At 44.3% G+C, this 20,380-nt stretch overlaps 1 protein-coding gene and 2 long non-coding RNA genes across 3 annotated transcripts; 2 read left to right on the top strand and 1 right to left on the bottom strand.

The window, feature by feature from the left end:
- Window positions 1-267: 267 nt before the first annotated feature.
- On the top strand, window positions 268-4,280 carry LOC135374233 (uncharacterized). The gene is made up of 4 exons (XR_010416801.1): window positions 268-374; window positions 3,093-3,287; window positions 3,756-3,974; window positions 4,232-4,280. It is a non-coding gene; the product is annotated as an uncharacterized LOC135374233 (long non-coding RNA).
- Window positions 4,281-10,459: 6,179 nt separating this feature from the next.
- Window positions 10,460-15,654, top strand: LOC135374242 (uncharacterized). Its single transcript, XM_064607240.1, has 4 exons — window positions 10,460-10,645; window positions 12,323-12,482; window positions 13,046-13,153; window positions 15,385-15,654. Exons 1-4 carry the CDS (start codon window positions 10,460-10,462, stop codon window positions 15,441-15,443), a joined length of 513 nt encoding a protein of 170 aa, XP_064463310.1. The 3' UTR covers window positions 15,444-15,654.
- A 3,260-nt stretch (window positions 15,655-18,914) lies between these two features.
- Window positions 18,915-19,224, bottom strand: LOC135374246 (uncharacterized). The gene is made up of 3 exons (XR_010416805.1): window positions 19,186-19,224; window positions 19,052-19,125; window positions 18,915-18,968 (listed from the first exon to the last, which is right to left on the bottom strand). It is a non-coding gene; the product is annotated as an uncharacterized LOC135374246 (long non-coding RNA).
- Between the last annotated feature and the right edge of the window lie 1,156 nt (window positions 19,225-20,380).

The raw sequence follows: 20,380 nt of genomic DNA, 5'->3' as shown, positions 1-20,380 counted from the left end.
CGCGCAGCCATTTTGCCACACGAATGATACGCGCAACTACGTTGGGCTGCCTGGTGGCCGAAAATGTTGCTGCGCTAAAAATGGATCTAAGTGGTTTTGCAAATGTATAAAAAGATATGACTAGCGCAAATTTTGTAATAAATGTAACTGAGGATTTGTTGATGAGAAAAATGGCTTTTCTTTATGGTATTTTTTTACTTTTTCTGTTTTTGCTGTCTGAGTATCGTTGGCTCGTGGATAGGTGGATAGGCCGCCATTACACGTGAACTGTTGTGGCGGTTTTGCTTTGTTACAACGGTTTCGATACGTGGTGCACGCCGTTCTCATTCCTGGCGTCAAACCATACCGCAACTCGGATTCTGTCATGAACAGAGGTAACCTCCTCTAGTTAGTTAACCGCTACGTCTCGAATAATGCCAAAACAAAAAGGACGAACTTTCCGCCGACACATTCAAAAGCGCGTGGAAGAAAGCATTGAGCTCGTTGAAAGTGTCGGCAGTGGCGTATCTAGGGTGTAGCAGGTGTGGACAGGTGCCATGGGCGCCAGATGAACAGGGGCGCCATTATGTGGTCGGGTGCGAATGTGCCAGGTCGGGCACTTAACCTGGCACATTCATAAATGATCTAAAGCACCTGCCATTAGAGAGGTTGTAGTGTGAAACCTAGTGCGGACCACACAAAAAGGCATCCCCAAGGACATCATGTTAGCCATGTTGCCATGGGCGCAGGTAGCTCTAGATACGCCACTGAGTGTCGGTATCGATTCTTATGAACCGGGCCACGCTAGCGGTGACAGAGACTCAACGCCTGAACTGTCGTCTGATTCAGATACAAATGTAGAAGGTCCGGCTAGCGAGTCTCCAACTAGCCCGGCTGATTACAGAGATCTAACGCCTGAAATACCGCGTGTATTAGACACAGACGTGGAAAGTTCTGACAGCGAGTCTAATTCGAGCAATGATAGAGACGTAGAGGCTGATGTACCATCCCCGGGCTTCAACGTCTCGCCGTATTCGTTCGTAGAGACTGACTCCCAGTCGGGTTTGTCGGGGTCACCGCAACGAGATGGTGCTGTGCGAGCGAATCCTACGCTAAGAGACGATTTGCGTGACTGGAGTCTCGAGTTTCTCGTTACACGCGATGCTTTGACCGCCCTTCTGAAACGGCTTCGCAACCATGGCCACCCTGACCTCCCGTCCACCTCGAAGACACTTCTCAGTACTCCTCGTGATTCATCACCTGTAATATCACTGAGCGGGGGTAGATATTGTCACTTCGGTTTGGCTGCTGGAATTCGTCGTAGCCTGACGGGTATTGCAGATGTGCCAGCTTTAGTGGAAATCATCCTAAACGTAGATGGGCTTCCATTAGCTAAGAGTGCACTCGACCAATTTTGGCCAGTTTTATGCAGGGTTGTTGGCTGTGGTTCTGGAGACCCATTTCCAATTGGTGTTTTCTATGGTAAGAGCAAGCCACTAGATGCAAATGCTTTCTTGCGTCCATCTGTTGATGACATCAAGCAGGTGGTTGAACAGTCTGTTTCCATTAATGACAGAACTGTTGCTGTGGCATTGAAGGCCCTTGTCTGTGATGCCCCCGCAAGGTCCTATGTGCTGTCTATCAAAGGGCATACAGGGTACTATAGTTGTACGAAATGTGTTACCGCAGGCGAATATTTGAAGGGCCGTACCTGTTTCCCTGACTTAAATGCAGAACTTCGTACTGATGAGTCCTTTAGAAGCCGGAGCCAGGAATGCCACCACACAGGTGAGTCTATTCTGGAGGAGCTGCCAATGGACCTTGTAGCACAAGTACCGCTTGATCCCATGCATGTGGTTTATCTTGGGGTGTGCAGGAAGCTGCTACTCCTGTGGTTTCGATCCCAGAATCATTTGTTTAGCAGATCAGTACAAGGAGACATTTCGGACAAACTTGAGTCATTGCGAGCTTTCACCGCAGCAGAGTTCAATCGAAAGCCACGTCGTCGTGACGAGGTTGAACGGTGGAAGGCCACCGAATTCAGGTTTTTTGTCTTGTATGCGGGCCCGGTTGTCCTAAATGGTGCACTTCCACCAAGCTTTTACAAGCATTTTCTGGTACTTCACTGTGCTATCAGTATCCTTTCATCACATACCCCCAGCAGTGAACTGATGGACTATGCGCACCAGCTTTTGAAGCATTTTGTGGAGTCTTTCATTATTCTCTATGGAAAAGCCCATGTTTCACACAACGTACATGCTTTGCTCCACTTGACCTCTGATGTGAGACGCCATGGCCCATTGGAGGAGTGGAGTGCTTTCCGCTTTGAGAACTTCATGCAGAAGCTAAAAAAGCTCAAGCGAAAGCCAGAAAAACCACTTGAACAGCTTTATAACCGCATCAGCGAGGAGAACAGAATGCCAGTCTCCGTTTCGGTTAGGTTGCCTGGGCTCTTATTATCAAGAAGACACACAGAAGGCCCACTTCCACTTGGTTGCAAGGGACCACAGCACAAAAAAGTTGTCATTGACAAACTTGTACTACGCACGAAGGAGCCTGACAACTGTTGTGTGATGCTTGACGGCAGCATAGTTCAAGTAGAAAATGTAGCGCACACAATGTCAGGTTCATGCTGCTTGGCGGGAAGAAAGTACCTGATCAAGGATGACTTCTACACTAAACCATGCCGCTCCTCGCTACTGTCTATTTATGTGGTGTCCCAGCTGTCCTCCTTGCGCGTTTGGAAAATTAGTGACTTGAAACGCAAATGCATCAAGTTTCCTTTCGATGGGAAGTTTGTGGTCTTTCCTCTTCTGCACACATTCTAGAAACCCTTGTGCAGGTGCCGCAGACTATGGCCTGCTTTTGGCATTATCTCAGTTTTTGTAGTACTGTATGGTATTTTTCTGTTTTCTTGGATTTGTTTCGGATGGCTTCCTACGCGAGTCATCCACGTTTGTCTTGCATACCATTTTCTGGCCTTATTGATAATCTTGTGTATCATGTCCTGGGTTAACTGTCTGGTGCTGACAACCTGTTGCATCATAAACAAGACACAGGGAAAAGAAATTTGTTCTTGCCATATTTATCGCAGCTTGTGTACTTTTATGCAGACGGCCGTTCTTTCGCAATAGTCAGATTTACTGACGAAAATGATGAGGTGGCCGTTGTCCCCAGCAGTTGGATCGTTGATAATCACTGCATGTGGCCACCAGTGAAAAGCTCTCAAATCCCAAGCCTTGTAAGGAGATCTGTTCATCCGATGCCAAACTGGGCTGAGTGCCCATGCAAGCCTATGGAATGGTTTGGTAAGATTACCATTGCTTCTGTTGTTTACCTTGTTGGTTGGTTAGTAAAAAGTAAACTGCATCTAAATTAGGTGTGTTATTTATATTAATAATACTAGCTTGATAAATTATTTAATATTATTAGTATTTAATAAAATTAGGTTTTAAATAACGGTGTGCTCTCTTAGACTTCGCAATAAAATTCTCATTAATATAGTGACCAAATAGTGACGATAAAGTGGCAGCAAATACTGAATGAAGTGATGAAGCACAAGCTAATTGGTATGCGTACATTACGGGTAGAAAAGTCAATCAATGCTTTATGGGAAAAAAGTCAAATGATCAGATCCTATTACAGAACAGTTATATATATATATATATATATATATATATATATATATATGTTACAGAACAGCAGAAATATCCTGTGCGTTACTTCTTGTGTGCTTGATTCAGGAGGAATTGGAAATCGAATAATGTTTTTTAAAGGATCATATGATGAAGCAAGGATAAAACTTCCATTTGCTGTGGAGACCTCAGACTTGTGTACAGAGAAGGTACTACCGCCGAAAAGGAAACGTGCAAGGCGTCGAATTTCCTCGGGCGATGATTCTGATGAACTCTCAGATTCTGGTCTTCCTCTGTTTCCCTCACCACCTCATTCTCAACGTCACACAGGCTACGTCACAACGTCACACAGGATGTCGGGTGCGAACACTTAACGTAACGTGTGGTATTCATTTCCCAGTGATAATGTAGCATTGTTGTAGAGTACGTGCTTAACCCCTTTCACATTTTCTTCCCGGCTTCCGGGCTGAACTTCTGACATGTTTTATTCAAGAATAGGCTAAGGGCAGTTGTGCAAAGGGGCATAACATAGCGAAATATCCTACAGGACATACATATACCCTAGACAGGCCATTACCAACATGTCAGATTTGAGCTGATCATTTTGTTCTTTGTAGTGCTGTCCAGAAAGGAGAAAAGAAAGGATACTACAACTCATGGCTGATCCTTAGGTCAAACATTGGCCACTAAAGACTATGCAGGTGCAGGTAAGGCAGTTTGCAAAATGTTTCTTGTCATTTACCACACTTCGAACTTTTCCAGGTTAACTTGAACTGGAAAATGAGAAAATTTTGCCTAGCTTTTTAGTACTTCATCTAGGAAGACAGTGATATTGTGTTATGCTTCCCAGTGAATTATTTTTACTTGTCCTGCCAGCATTAAGAAAGCTGAAGCATGTTTCAAGGCTCCATTCTTTTACATTTGGCTGTTGCTTTGTTGACGCTTACATTTGATTTGCTAGAAGTCCTAAGAAAAATGCTTGGCACGCTCTAGCATTCATTGTTATTGTAGTATCGCCAGCAAAAGAAGCCAAAGACACCAAGCTACGCGAGACACGCATAACATTAAACTTACTGTTTTCTACGACTCCGCTACAGTTATAGTCTGCGCATGGAATGTGTTAGACTGCCTTTCCTGAAAGATACCTTGTGGTTCTTAAGGAACGAGCATACGCATGTGAGCAAGACTTGATGCGCCATAGAGTCACCCTGTCTCCTTCTGACCGTCGTTTCAAACTATTATTTTCAGGGTCAGCGTCTTAAAAGCACAGTCATTAACTTGTCACCAACTGTCAGGAGCCTGTCAGCCTCTCATAACCTCTCAATTACTGGCTTTCAGGTCTGTCAAGCTGGCAACATCCAACAGCGGACGATACTGATCCTGCCGCCATCCAGTCAACTACAAAGAATCACCCTTTTCGAACTGGCAAAGGTGCTGTGCCCATTAATGAGAGTTTTTGTCTACAGTATACAAATTGTTTAAAACCCAGGATAATGTGAAGTTGTCAGGGAATTTTATGAGTTATTAAAGGGGCACTGAAGTACAAAAATATCTCTTCGCTCTATGAAAGATTTGGTCATCATCAGAATAATGCAAAAGAAATGAGATTCACGCATTCTGCTGCTTGTAGTTAAAATGTGAATAAGGGTGCCAGTTTGGAGGCTCCTCTGTCGTTCCTTCAAACCGGCGCAAAACGTCAAGGGTATGATGATGAATCTACAGGCGCACGCGGCACCTCTATGATAATCTAGTCTGCTCCAATGTCAACCGCTACGTAACTAGTTTATTCATCATAATTCATGGTGACTTTGACTGTAATTCATCCAGTGTTGTTTACGCTGTTCAGTACAATGCATGTCAAGCAGAATATGTAGGTCAAACCAAAACATCTTTTCGGGTCAGCTTCAACAACCACCGGTTGGACGTTAACGAAAAAGCCAAATCTTCCTGTTCCTCATCATTTCAAACAGCCTTGTTATTCCGTAAATGATGTCGCCCTTTCTATTCTTCAATCAAATTTGGGTAGAGGCAGGGCATCACTCCTCGGAGAAAATTCCTGAAGGTGCGCTTGCCATGTGGTGCACCTTTACCAATCTTGACGTCACTCCAAGAACTTAATTAAGCCATGTGCTGCATTGTAACATTTCAGTCCTGATGAAGACAGTGCCACTGTCGAAACGTCTATCTTTCTTTAAAACGTCTCATAATGTATTATAATCTTTGTGTTAATTACCTACTAAACTGGTTTTTGCTAATTTTTCTGTAATCTGTAATTCATGTCGCATTTTTCTTTTATTCAACTTCGTAGCCGTCAGATATATGAACCCATGTATATCTATATATGTGTACACATATACAAAAGTAAAATTATAAGACATGAACGACATTACAGGAAAGTTAACAAAAACCAATTTATTTAACGGGTAATTTAACACATAGATTATATTATGCTATGAAACGTTTACAAGAAAGGTCGACGTTTCGACAGTGGCACTGTCTTTGTCAGGACAAAAGAGAGTGCTATTGTTGAAGTGTCGACCGTTCATTTAAACGTTTCATAGCATATTATGATACGTATATGTTAAATTACCCGTTAAATAAATTAGTTCTTGTTAACTTTCCTGTTAGTCTGTCATCCACGTCTTATTATTTTACTTTTATTCAGCTTCGCAGCCATCTGATATATTAATATCTTTAACCTGTTATAGGTTAATATAGGTTAATATAGGTTAAAGAGATTAATATATATATATATATATAGACTACAAGTAATGAAGAGACTTGGGGGGCCGTATAAGGGTTAAAAACACTTGCTACTTTTATTACATTAATAATTAAGGGGGCGCTAGGAATAGATTTACAGTTAGGGGTCGACGTTTCGGCAGTCAGCGCTGCCTTCAACAGAACTAAACTTGGAAATAGGTGACAAGGGCTTATATACAAGGGAAAGGGGGAAATGAGAGGGGAACAGTGCACATGGAGCGGAGTTGGTGATGTTGCAGGAGCATTGTTGCTAATGGTCCATTGAGCACTTGCAGGAGCGTTGGCTGTCTTCCAGGAGAGTTCTCCTTGGTCGTCTGATAAACCTGAAATGGTAACAGAGAGACGGCAGAAAGAACGAAAGAGGGTCGGGGGACTTGGTCTAGGAGCTAAGGCTGCGAACTGTAGACAATACGCCGGGGTCTTCGTTTATCGTGGACTGGAATTTGTGGATTAGGAATGATTCACGCTGTTGCCTGCTATGGTCTGAGGGGAAACCAGATTGTAAGATGTACACGTGGATGTCCTTGAATGAGTGGCCGGTTTGATTGAAATGACGCGACACAGGGAGATTTGGTTTCGTTGTAATATCGCACCTGTGATTATTAAAACGAATTCGGAATGATGTTGTAGTTTGGCCGATATATTGTGCTTTGCATGCGTTGCATTCCAATAGATATACTACGTTGGATGAGTTGCAGTCAGAAGTAGTTTTGATTTTTACTTGGAAGTTGCTGTTTGTGCTTTGTACCCTGTCTGCAGTCTGCATTACAATACAAATTTGGCATCTTCGTCCGTTGCATGCGTGGCAGCCTTCGGTTGTAGGAGGTGGCTTATTGACTTTTGCGTTGACTAAGTGGTCTTGAAGATTCCTTGCACGACGATATGCTATGCGAGGCGGTTCTGGGAATATTTCTCCAAGGCGCTCCGACTGTGTTAAAATTGGGTGATGACGTTTCTATCAGTACACAGTACCTATCATTTCACAGCTGCCATCCCCGACATACAAAATTGGCCATCCCGTACAGTCAGGCCCTCCGCTACCGGCGCATTTGTTCCCAAGAGGACGAGCTGGACGCAAACCTTAACGATCTTCAAAACACGCTGGTCAGCCAAAACTTCCCCAGGATCTCGTGAAGGACGTGATATGTAGAGCCCACCGTACTAATCGCAGTGAACTTCTAAAAAACTCAACACGCCCCGAACGCCCCAAGCGGGTTAATCTTACAGTCACCTTCAATGGCGCGATCCCTAACCTTAAAAACATACTGAAACGTCATCACCCAATTTTAACACAGTCGGAGCGCCTTGGAGAAATATTCCCAGAACCGCCTCGCATAGCATATCGTCGTGCAAGGAATCTTCAAGACCACTTAGTCAACGCAAAAGTCAATAAGCCACCTCCTACAACCGAAGGCTGCCACCCATGCAACGGACGAAGATGCCAAATTTGTATTGTAATGCAGACTGCAGACAGGGTACAAAGCACAAACAGCAACTTCCAAGTAAAAATCAAAACTACTTCTGACTGCAACTCATCCAACGTAGTATATCTATTGGAATGCAACGCATGCAAAGCACAATATATCGGCCAAACTACAACATCATTCCGAATTCGTTTTAATAATCACAGGTGCGATATTACAACGAAACCAAATCTCCCTGTGTCGCGTCATTTCAATCAAACCGGCCACTCATTCAAGGACATCCACGTGTACATCTTACAATCTGGTTTCCCCTCAGACCATAGCAGGCAACAGCGTGAATCATTCCTAATCCACAAATTCCAGTCCACGATAAACGAAGACCCCGGCGTATTGTCTACAGTTCGCAGCCTTAGCTCCTAGACCAAGTCCCCCGACCCTCTTTCGTTCTTTCTGCCGTCTCTCTGTTACCATTTCAGGTTTATCAGACGACCAAGGAGAACTCTCCTGGAAGACAGCCAACGCTCCTGCAAGTGCTCAATGGACCATTAGCAACAATGCTCCTGCAACATCACCAACTCCGCTCCATGTGCACTGTTCCCCTCTCATTTTCCCCCTGTCCCTTGTATATAAGCCCTTGTCACCTATTTCCAAGTTTAGTTCTGTTGAAGGCAGCGCTGACTGCCGAAACGTCGACCCCTAACTGTAAATCTATTCCTAGCGCCCCCTTAATTATTAATGTAATAAAAGTAGCAAGTGTTTTTAACCCTTATACGGCCTCCCAAGTCTCTTCATTACTTGTAGTCTATTTGTTTTCGCGTCCATCTGTACTCAGTTATACATTCATTATATATATATATATATATATATACACACAGGGTGTCCCAGAAAATGTGTCATTGAGTTATGATAAAAAAACTACGCCACCTAGAATCACGCGGTCAACAGCATTTGTTCTTATTAGGTTTTTGCCACCTCCTAATGTGACTGTCACGTACTCAGAGTTCAATTATGTAAATATTTGCGAACTGAGCTCTGAAATTTTCCAAGTAAAGGTCACTTTTTTAGCCCACCAATATGAAGAGCGTAACAAATTCACTCAAATTCATGATAATTGACGGTGATACTCACGAGCTATCCCATCGGAAAAAATAGCCGAATATCATGCTTTTCGGGGCATCGGACCATAATGCGCAATGACTTTTTGAGCGCAATCGCTGTCAGTCCGACGAAAGGAGGTTCTGAAGCCAGCCCACAGGGTGATAGTAGAAAAAGTAACAGTTCCTAAAATTGGAAGAGGGAAAGTATTATCCAAGCAAAAGTCGGACGTGATAAGCCGCGCCTGTGTTATCTCTTTCTGCGATGTCGGGGAGGGCTGGCTTTCCAACCTCCTTTCGTCAGACTGACAAAGATTGCGCTGAAAAATTCATCGTCCGCTATTCTGTGCGACTTCCGTAGAGCATGATGTTCGGCTATTTTTTCCGATGGGATAGCTCCTGATTATCCCTGTCAATTATCATTAATTTGATTAAATTAGACATGCTCTTCACATTGGTGGGATAAAAAAGTGACCTTTATTAGGCAAATTTCCGACTTAAGCTCGCAAAAATTTGCATAATTAAGCTTACGTTACACGACATTCACAGCAGGAGGTGACAAAAACCCAGTAAGAACAAATGCCATTGACTGCATGACTCGAGGTGGTGTAGTTTTTTTATTATAATAAAGGGGGGACACCCTGTTTATAGATGTGTGTGTGTTTTTATTCATTTTTATTTTTCTTTCACTTTTGAGTTCACTTTACACGGGTGTAGAAAATTTCAAGTATAAAAACATTGAATGGCTGTAACAGTGAAAGTAGTGCATTCCATTTGCTCTTATATTTGGAAAGAACCCAAGCAAGGAAGGAGTAATGGTTAATTGCAAAAAATGGCAACTGCGCCTTTGGGAACTGCCCTGTGACAGTCATTATTTTATTTTTTTGCTCGATAGACTAAGCACACAGAAATATCACAAAGCAGTCAGAGTCGAATGAATAACAATCGATGCAAGAAAGAAGTTGTTCTTCAGAATGACCTGTTTGCTGATGGCCGTCATCATCAGTAACCCAGATTTCGTTTTTTGTTTTGATACCCCATCATGGTTCCTGTAATGCTGGCCTTATAAATGCAATATACTGCTTACAGAACCATCGAGCCAGCGACGCTCGTTACTGACGCTTAGTAGCGAAAGTGTAGTGGAGGACACTGAACTTAGCAGCACCGCATCAACAGCGAAGAAGCACTCCACTGGCACTGCCACAGGTGTTGTGCTCCTTACCTACACATCTTGCATCCACATTGCTATCATTATCAGAACATTCATTAGGAGTCTTTCTTGCTGTAGAATGGTTCAAACAAAAAACTTATCACTTGTTATTACTCAAATTGTTCATTGAGTTGTTAAATTGGGGATAGAAACGCATTGTCTGTTATGTGAAATTGACTGGGGTTGTGAGCTTCTCTTGAAGTGCGAAATTCGTTCCCGTTGTGTTTAGTTGCAAAGCTGCGTGACTGTACTTCTGTCTTACATGGTTAGTGGCTCATTACTGGTGCCCTGTTTCCAGATATACAGAAGGAGACGCTGAGACTCCTGAGGCGAATTGAGTTGGTGCAAGATACTATGGTATCAAAACTTGAGCTGATGCAAGAGGCCGTGTCGTCCCAACTTGACATATTGCTGGCACGGATGTCAAAGCAGCCAGATATCATCGAAGATGATGTTGAACCAGTTCCCTTTACCTCATTGAAGGATTTTCAGGACTTTGACAAGTCACTTGGACAGTCAGCTTCAAAGCGGAAGGCACTCGTAAGACATGAAATAGCTCTGATTTTGATTTCTACCTACTTTGCTTTTTTCTGTGGCGCCTGACACTGCAAAGAGGAATTATGGTTGAATCACTGTATAAAATGGTTGCTCTTTTCATGATACAGTCCTTACTGTTAGGTGTAGTATCTGTAAACAGGTTACTAGCCTTTCTTCTAAAAACTACACAGTCAGGATGTGGTGACATCATTATGTCCATACATACAGGGTATTAGTAATTCTGGATTTTGCAGCTACTGAATACTAAATATACTGAATTGCTGCTAGTCTCATTTATTTGTTAGCTAAGAAACATCAGGTGCTTCCACAGCATCACTTACTGAACAGACCCAGTAGCTAAGCAGGGAGCCCTGTAGTAATTCCATTGCCACTGCATGCTGCACAAATGTGCACATAGAGACCCACTATGTTACCTTGTAAGACACCGTACTAAAATACTCCAGTGTAAACTTGGGGAAAGTATAGCTGAGTACTCATATGTACAAAAGCAACAGTCTTAAGAGTGCGCAACGCGATGCAAAATTGTCACAAAGTTGCAGCTACACCGAGCGTACTCGCTGTTTACTTGTCATAGAAAACAAATTTTCCGAAAAATATGTCGGGTTCATGGGCTCATTCTTCCTGCTCACCTGCCATCCTAAAAAGCTTGAATCTCAAGGATTCTGACACTTCACCTGGCCCTGTTACAGAAGATCGCTCCCCCCCCCACGAATACTCAAACATGGCATCTCCGCCTGCTGCCGCCACGATACTGCAGCACTTACGAATAAGGCGTATCGGGTTTAAAAATGTCAATGACATAGCCACCATTGCCCTCCAGGGGTTGTTTGCATGAAGCTGTTTGAGATTGATCTCTCACACGAGTTCGATGTCAAGCTCGTACTCAGCGTTTGAACCGGATGCATAAAGCAAATTTGAGAGAAAAGATGAGATCGCGCTTGAGCACGTTCTTGTGTAGAGTTCTCAGATTTTGATACAAGTAACTACCATGCTGAAATGGGTTCTCAGTTTCAGGATGGCTGCTCTGCTTTCAATACAGATGGTATAGCTTCTTGATCTGCCACTCGCATGTAGCTGCATTTGCTTCGTAATGGGCTGGTACATTGTGTTTCGTTGAGGTTGTTGTCAAATTGAAAATTACTGACCTAATAACATCCATTCATTTGTCAACTTAACTTGCCAATTCTAACCTGTCTGTCTAATTTGGGTTCCGTTTCACTGCCGCTCAACCACTGAGAGACAACTACGAGATACAGACGACATGTAGTCCTCTCCATAATGTAAAACAACAGCGCACACGAGGCTTGGTGTCCATTTTATTAAACAGAAGGGCTGCACAATCTGATGAAGTTACTGAAATATCTGTGTGGAGGAGAGAGGACATGCAATGAAATAGTGTCCCTGCTGTGTATCTTCAACAGCAGCTATCGTTTAGTGATATGCGACGTAGATAATAGTTGCTGAGCCCATCATTCAATATCTGTTCACATTGCTTTCACATGCACAGATGTGTTTTCAGGGAACCATGAATACTCGCGGGTATTTGACTTGTGAATAGCAGTGAATGTGAATAGCAGTTTCATGATTGATCTGTGCTTGGCATTGACCAAGTGCATGGTGTTCGTCATCCTGATCATCTCCTTCTTAACGTTCTTGCAGAAAAACAAGTGGAAAAGATACGGAGGACGCAGTGCGAAGGACGCCACAACAAGAATATTGAATATGTTGACGCTGGACAATGTTGCCGTTAATTACAGTTGGGAAGGCAAGAAGGGAAAGTCGAAGTTTAAAGATCTGTGGTGCTGGGCAGTTATGCGTGGTATGAACTTCTACTCTTTGCATTAATAGTATTGTAAGGTTTGTTCCATTTCGGTCCTCACATAACCCTAAACTTCCTGCATGTCTCCCGTACATATATCCGTTCTCCCTCTCCTCTCGTGAGAGTGCACACACAGTTCTGGTCCCGGTGTCCCTCACACTGCCCCCCTTAATAAGTGCATCCGTGACGCATAAGCCGTTGACAAAATACACAGGATAGACTTTTGTTCAATGTGCGAAGCAGTACACTAATTGGTCACCTTGAACATTCTTGATATCAAGCTGAATAGTCATCATTGTCTTATAATTTAGATAAACTTTGTGGCTTCTAGAGGGTTAAATCAGTTGTCAGCAACCATATGTGCGTCACTAATTGTTTTGCCCCCAGAGGTGCCTTACATTGTCACAGTAGCAGCAGTTGTACCGTCGCACAAATGGTGTCTTTGTATCCTGTTTTCTGTGCAGCTCACATGTTGCTGTCATGTCGCTCTACAAATGTACTGTAGAAAACAAGGTGAATAATCACAAATGTTTTATGGACTATATTTTTCTGTTCGTTAATAGAAGCTTTGAGAGAGAATAAGAATTTTGGAGGCGCTTCTGACTACGAGGGAGAACAAGCCATCAAGTCGTGGCTCCGCCACGCGAGCGAACGTCTCTACAAAAAGAACCGTAAGTATAGATCCCATGCCTTGTTTGGCATCCTGCCTTTGTTGTTTCATAAAATGAAGCACTGTGCTTTTTGCTGATGTTTCCTGAATATCATAAATGGGACTTCCCGAGGCACAAGCCAACCTCATTGAATCAGCGGTGTGCCAGTATTTGACATTTCAAATACTTGTCAAATAGTTTTCATATTTTATTCATATTTGAAAGTTTCCGATTTCGAATATGCTTTACAGCCATGACATTTGCCTGCAGCTCAGCACCACTTCATGCGGAGAAGCCCACTATAAATTTCATCCATATTCAAGGTGCAACTTTAGAGATACACATGTACTATTCGTATTCACAAATTTCTATATGTACAAACCTGTATTAGTCTGGTAGTAAACTGTCAGCAAATGCAGTAAAATGGTTTTCTTGCTTTGTGTGTGTGTAGGAAAATAAAAAGTCTTACATTTTTTCACAATTTTTTAAAGAGTAGTTAGTTTCACCATACTGAGCAGAATTGGAATTCTCTAGTGTGCCGTGCGGAAATCTGAAAAGTCTGAGAAAGAGTTGACAGCAATTTGTGTTGATATTGACGCGAGTTGTAGGATAGGTAGGATAAAGGAACAACAAGCTTTAATGAGCAGCCGGAAGCCGGGCAACCGAGAGAATGAATCTTCGCGCGCTAAGCCGCGCGGCACCCACACTTCGTCACGTATCACTATCCCCCCCGTGGAGGTATTGATCATCCTGATCAATGATTGGGAGTGTGGTATGGCTTCATGCGCGACACGTGTACGACGTCTTCTTTTGAAGCCCTGTGAGTTCGGCGTTGCGCGCTGTCAGCCGTGCGGACGACATAGTTTACGGGCGAAGATTGGCGAAGCACTTCGTATGGGCCAAAGTATCGTCGCATGAGTTTCTCGGAAAGCCCAACTTTACGGTCCGGTTTCCACACCCAGACGAGGTCGCCCAACTGGTACAAGGGGTCCGAGTGCGTGGAGTCGTAACGGTCCTTTTGGTTCGATTGAGAGATCAGAGTGTAGGTGCGGGCGAGTTGGCGGCTTTCTTCGGCGCGGCTCATTAGTTCGGTCACGAAGTCTGTTCTGTGACCGGCGTCAACGTAGGGAAAAAGGGTGTCCAAAGTCGTGTCACTGGAACGGGCAAACAGGAGGAAAAAGGGGCTGAAGGAGGTTATCTCGTGGCGGGAGGTGTTATAGGCATAGGTGATGAACGGCAGAACAGTGTCCCAGTTTCGGTGGGACGCGTCCACATACATAGAAAGCATGTCGGAGAGCGTGCGGTTGAGCCGCTCGGTGGCGCCGTTGCACTGTGGATGGTATGCCGTGGTGGTAAGACGATGTACGCGACAGGCACGGAGAAGTTCTGAGACAAGCGTTGACAGGAAAGCTGACCCTCGGTCACTCAGCAGTTCCCTCGGTGCGCCGTGTCTCAATATGACTTGTTCCAACAGGAAAGAGGCAACGTCGGGTGCTGTGGCCGTAGGGAGGGCCTTGGTCTCAGCATACCGGGTGTAGTGGTCTACGCAGACAACAACCCATCTGTTTCCGTCGGCAGAGACCGGGAAGGGACCAAGGAGGTCGATACCGAGGCGTTGGAAGGGGGCCGCGGGGGGCGGAATGGGCTGAAGCAGACCCTGGGGAGCGGACGGCAGGTGCTTACGGCGCTGACAATCGGTGCATCGCCGAACGTATCCGGATATGAATCGCCGCATGCCAGGCCAGAAGAAGCGCTTGATGACCCTGTCGTACGTCCTTGCGAAGCCGAGGTGTCCAGACCTCCACCAAGTGACGCGAGTTGTAGGATAGGTAGGATAAAGGAACAACAAGCTTTAATGAGCAGCCGGAAGCCGGGCAACCGAGAGAATGAATCTTCGCGCGCTAAGCCGCGCGGCACCCACACTTCGTCACGTATCAATATTATTTGCTTTGCTGTAACTCCTGCTAGGGTCACTGCGCCTGCAGGAGTATTAGAGAAAATAGAATCATGTGTTACCTAGCAATTTGCATGCATCCCTTTCCTACTACTTCACAAAAGCTAGGCTTTGTAACTCTCTCTAATGTTGCAGCGGGATGTAAATTTCACCTGAAGTGACCATTGAATAGTTCTAGGAGAAATGGGGAAAAGTTATTTCACGCTTAAATATCCTAAGTCTTTAAACTTCTGACCCAGATTGACTAACACAGGAACTGTGTTATGTGCATTGTTTATAGTCTGTTGTTGTCTTTCAGGTATGGGTGAAGCAGATTCCGGAGGTGATCCCGATTCCCCGAATTCCGGAGGCCACTAGTTGGACATTCATCTTTTGGGCGAACTTCTCAAAGTTTTCGTGTCTTTTTCGTATCCCAGGATGACACGGGGGAGTTTTCCAGCCACAGATTGCAGCTCTTACACAGCCGTGTCCAGTTATTCTGGTCCATAAAAAATGCATAATACAGGGTGTCTCAGTTAAATCCCCGGGCTAAAGAATTTGCGAACGGGTGCACCAATCGAAGAACTTTCTTTCTTAGAAGTACCTGTCTGATACTACCTACAAACTGCGCACCATGTGAATGAGTGGGAGGCAATCATTATCTAAATAAAAATTCAAATGAGTTTTGTGAAAACATAACTTCTAAATCAGGGTGCTGTCAGCATTAAAATGGGTACTACACCTTTTGGATAAAAATATGGGACCAAAACCGGGTCATTTGTTGCAGTAACTGGTTTTGGCTTAGATTTTGTCAGGTGAAGCGCAAAAGGATGGCCTTCCACTCCCTTACCCCCCAATGAATTCAGTGTTCTTGAGCTTATCTTGCAACAGGGAGTGCTGAAAGAAAAGTTCATTGGTGGATAAAGGAGTTCAAGAGCATCCTTTTTTGCGCTTCATGGAGACCAGCCACCACAAAAACCAACTAATTGCTGCAACAAATGACCAGATTCAGTGGCAGATTTTTATCAAAATTGTGACCACTGAAGGCCCTAAAAGGGATAGCACCCATTTTAATGCTGACAGCAGCTCATTTAGAAGTTATATTTTCACTGACCTCATTTGAATTTCTAGTTAAATAATGAGCGCCTCCTACTGATTCACACGGTACGCAGCTTGTAGGTAGTATCGGACAGGTACTTGTAAGAAAGAAAGTTCTTCGATTGATGCACCCGTGTACAAATTCTTTAGCCCGAGGATTTCGCTGAGACACCCTGTAATGTGCATTTTTTATGGACCAGAATAACTGGATTTGAGACACCCGTAATATGTGCCTTTTTTTACCTTAGTGGTTTTTTATATCCTTATTTAGCCTTTATCCTTAGCTATACATTTGTACGTATTACCATTTACCTGAAGGTACAAACAGTTTTGTCTCTGCCTTTAGGGCAAAGCAGAGGACACTTTTGTGATAGCAACTTTACCAGTGATCTTATTGGTGCTCTATAAGTTTACGTTCACCCTGTACGCTAAGGGCGCGTGTGCTCTTCTTGACATATCACGTTTTGTTTTCAATTTACATCTTATAAAAGTACGTACTTCGCAATATTTTGATACTTTGACTTATATTTGCAGTTGAAGTGTGATGTTACTTCTACCTGAAGGTTTTCTAAATAAAGCTAGTCATTTTTACACTTTCATCCAGTGTGATGAGTGACTTCATAGTTAACATGTGCTCTAGATGCAAGAAAGGATATTAATAGTAACAAACAATAAAAGAAACCCTGCTAGTAGTTATGTCCGTAACTCTACCTGCCACGGACGTTTCTCGGAATGTCCGCGAGGTGGCCACTCGGACGTCTCTAGGACGTCTGATGGAAAATAGCTGATATCCCACGGACATCCACATGTCCGGCTTCGGATATCCTATGGACAACCGTGGGTTTTTTATTTCCGTCTGGGAGATATCTAGCAGTGAATTTGGTTCAGTAGGAGAACCCATGTCATCGGTGTCTTGGTTATTGGTCCAGAAAACTTAAACCATACGACCGATTAAGCCATAGTCTGCAAAGTGCATTTTCCAATGTTCCGGTATACAGTCCACAACCCCCACAATGACCTAATCCCTACTCAGGCTTTCATTGAAGGGTTTAGCCCTCAGTGCTGTTCACGAGGGATTACAGCATGACAGCCACTCAACGATACAAAACCCTATCCATACCAGCAAAAAATATCCCCCGAAACTTAATTTAGACTTGAGTGCGACGATAACGAAACGAAGCCCGAGGGGAACTCGTCCGGATCGGGTCGGAAGCTTTCAAAACTCGCGCGCCAAAGTCACGTGACCATCTTTCACGTAGCGATGTCAGCGAACCATGTGATCCTATCGGCTCCTCCTCCTGTACCAAGGCAGCATCCGAAAAGGCTCACCCGGCACCATGCAGGAAGGAAACACAAGGAGCGGCTCTTCGCGCCAGACTAGCGTAGCTACCCTCTAGCGGTCACTCGAGTCAAAATCGCCATTGCTTCCTGTCCACCACGTCATCCCCTCTAAAGTTTCGGTTTAGCAAGGCTTTGTTTCTCGCGCTCCTCTCCATATAATTTTGCTTTTTGAAAGTAATTTATTGTGAAAATGTGAGCTTCATTGTAGAAACGACGTATGGTAATGTGTTCCTGTCCCGGCTGTGGCTTTCGTTGAACTAAAAGCAGCTCTGTCATGGGAACGCGTTTTGTCCGTAAGCACACGGTAAGTTGTTTTAGTCGCCCGTGTGTGTTCGAGTCATCTTGAATTGTTCATTTGGGACCTCATAGTGTGCCGCAGACTCATTTCATATCTTCTGTTGTTGTACAAATCTGATTAATCGTATTTTGAGAACAGTGTTCTTTACCACTTAATCAAGGAACGTACTTAGAAGTAACCGTCCCAGTAAACCACCGATGTCCCAAGGACGTCTACATGATGTTACCCTCAGGACGATGAAGACATCCTGAGGACATCCTGAAACATAATTTTGACATACTTGGGACGTACCCAGAGCTGCCAAAATAACATCCGCGCACGTCCCAAGGAAGTCCATAGTACGTCAATGACGACCTTTTACGGACCTCTAGTGGACCTTTTTCCCGTGCCTTAGCCAGGCTTACTGGCGTTCTCGGAACATTACATCAACACCGCACAGCAGTGCGTATCAGTGGCACAAACAAGCAACATTAGATCAAACACTTTATTTCGTATGAAACTGAGCGTCATAGCATCGTATTACCTCACCAGGTATTATATCACAGCGTAACATGACCAGCATTTTTTTCGCATTATTATTGAGAACTTACATGTCTTTGAAAACATGATGTCCATGAACACACACAGCATCGGTCCACAAGGGGAAAAACTTAAAGGTATATGCCCGCAATGTCCGAAGTGCGACGCTGAAACATATGTTGAAGCACGGGCATAACCGACGACCATGCTGCACTGTGTTTCGTACAACTGGAGGTTTGCGGTGTGTCCAGCTTGCCTTTCGTGCGCAAAAATTAACGCTATCCAACTTCGGCTATATTCACTTTTCGCCACGGACTCCCTTCCCTGCCGCGTCATGTGAGCTTAACCTGCAAGAAATGTAATTTCAAAAACACTACTACTACAGCAAAATGTCACTGTGAAGTACGCATCGACGTATACGCATACCTTTAGACACAGCGCCTATGGTTGCAGTCTGCAGTAGCCTAGCATTCTCCCTGTCAACAGCCCTATTGCCTGCGAAGACGGGAAACGCATGGATAACCACGTAGTAGGAACGTGAATGCCTCGCACATTCACTACGTACCTTCAAAACGGGTAAAATCTTGAAAATGACGCCACTTGGAGATCCATAATTCACATTCATCCGCTACGACGTTTCCACACATCTGTAAAAGAGTCAACAAGGTGCGACACATTGTATACTTCCCTGCAAATTCTTTATTAAAATCACTCAGCATTTTTTACATACAGTGGCACAGCCGTAAAGGCTTGTGCTGCCGTGGAGCACATGACGAAGTTGCACGGGTGAAGCGTATGCCCAATCTGTTTCGCAGTAAACACAAGTCACTGAATAGCTCTGAAACGCACTTTAGCGTAACTTACCTGATGTCTTTCAACATTTCTGTGACCTTCCCACGTCGTGAGTGTGCTATCCCAACCGCGTTGTTCACCGCAATGAATACGTCGAAAGTATCTGAAATTCATAGATTAGACATTAGTAACGGGGCCACTGATGATGTTGCATCTTCACATTGAAAAGTGCTGGTAGGGTCACGAGTACACTTAGCTGAAAGATAAAGCATAGGGTAATAGGAATCAAATGGGTAATAATCACACTGCTAGCATAAAGTAATAGAACCCACACGCTAGGAATGATACCAAACAAACGTTGCACGAATCGTAAAAACATAGAACTAACCTTTAATCTAAGAAATCGCAAGGCTTCTGGACCTATCTTCCAGGGTGCACACATAAAAGCCCCCCAGGCAACACTAGTAGGGCATAAAAACACATTCACAGCAGTCCAGGGCACCAGAGCAACGACGGAACGCGAGACAACGGGAGCCAGAAAAGGCGTGCGAACGCAACGAAGCTTGCAAGCGAAATGGACGCCGCCCGCAGCGCAGAAACGGCAGGAAGGCCAGGCTCCAACAGCTCCCCATAGAGCCCATAGTTTGAGATAATTCACACAACACTGGGCACACGACCAATGAGAGTGCAACGTTGTAGAAATTATGCAATGCCAGTCGGCCAATCAGGAGCCTTAGCTTTGGCTGACCTTTCGACCGGTTCTGGATACCATCGACTTCTACGGGATTTTACGCCTACCGCCGTTACCCGATATTCAAAATAACTGAAGCTTCTTTTGGCTAAAAGAAATATTTATTTGACACAAAGCAGTGATTCAAAGATCTGATACATGGATGCACTGTGAATACAAAGTCCACTGCGTTGCTGACGCACTGTAACTAAGTTCGAACTTGAAGCAAAACGAACACAGCTCTCGAAATCCGACGGGGCCCGTGCTTGTTCTTCACACTTCAACCGCTCCAACTCACGAACCATTCCAGTTCCGGAGTTGATAGACTGTTCGTGGGAGAATAGTCGTGTCCAGGAACAGCACAACACACGTTGAAGCACATCGACGCATGAATAAACCAGCGAACACTTCTACAAACTGTTCTGCCGATTGACATCACCGAAACACAAGAGTAGGACGCCTTGCCGGCCGATTTTATGAAGATCATCTTCTTTCGTTGTTTGCAGAGCGGAAAAGGCGCTTGTGTGGCACGTAATC

The sequence above is a fragment of the Ornithodoros turicata genome, unplaced genomic scaffold (genome assembly GCF_037126465.1).
Source record: "Ornithodoros turicata isolate Travis unplaced genomic scaffold, ASM3712646v1 Chromosome49, whole genome shotgun sequence".
Classification (NCBI taxonomy): Eukaryota; Metazoa; Arthropoda; class Arachnida; order Ixodida; family Argasidae; genus Ornithodoros; species Ornithodoros turicata.
The sequence above is the reverse complement of the archived record's forward strand: the minus strand, read 5'-3'. Positions and strand labels throughout refer to the sequence as shown.

Coding starts and splice junctions, on each gene's coding strand:
- LOC135374242 (XM_064607240.1), top strand. CDS start 10,460: ATGGTATCAAAACTTGAGCTGATGCAAGAGGCCGTGTCGTCCCAACTT. Junction 10,646..12,322: donor CTTCAAAGCGGAAGGCACTC/GTAAGACATGAA, acceptor ACGTTCTTGCAG/AAAAACAAGTGGAAAAGATA. Junction 13,154..15,384: donor ACGTCTCTACAAAAAGAACC/GTAAGTATAGAT, acceptor GTTGTCTTTCAG/GTATGGGTGAAGCAGATTCC.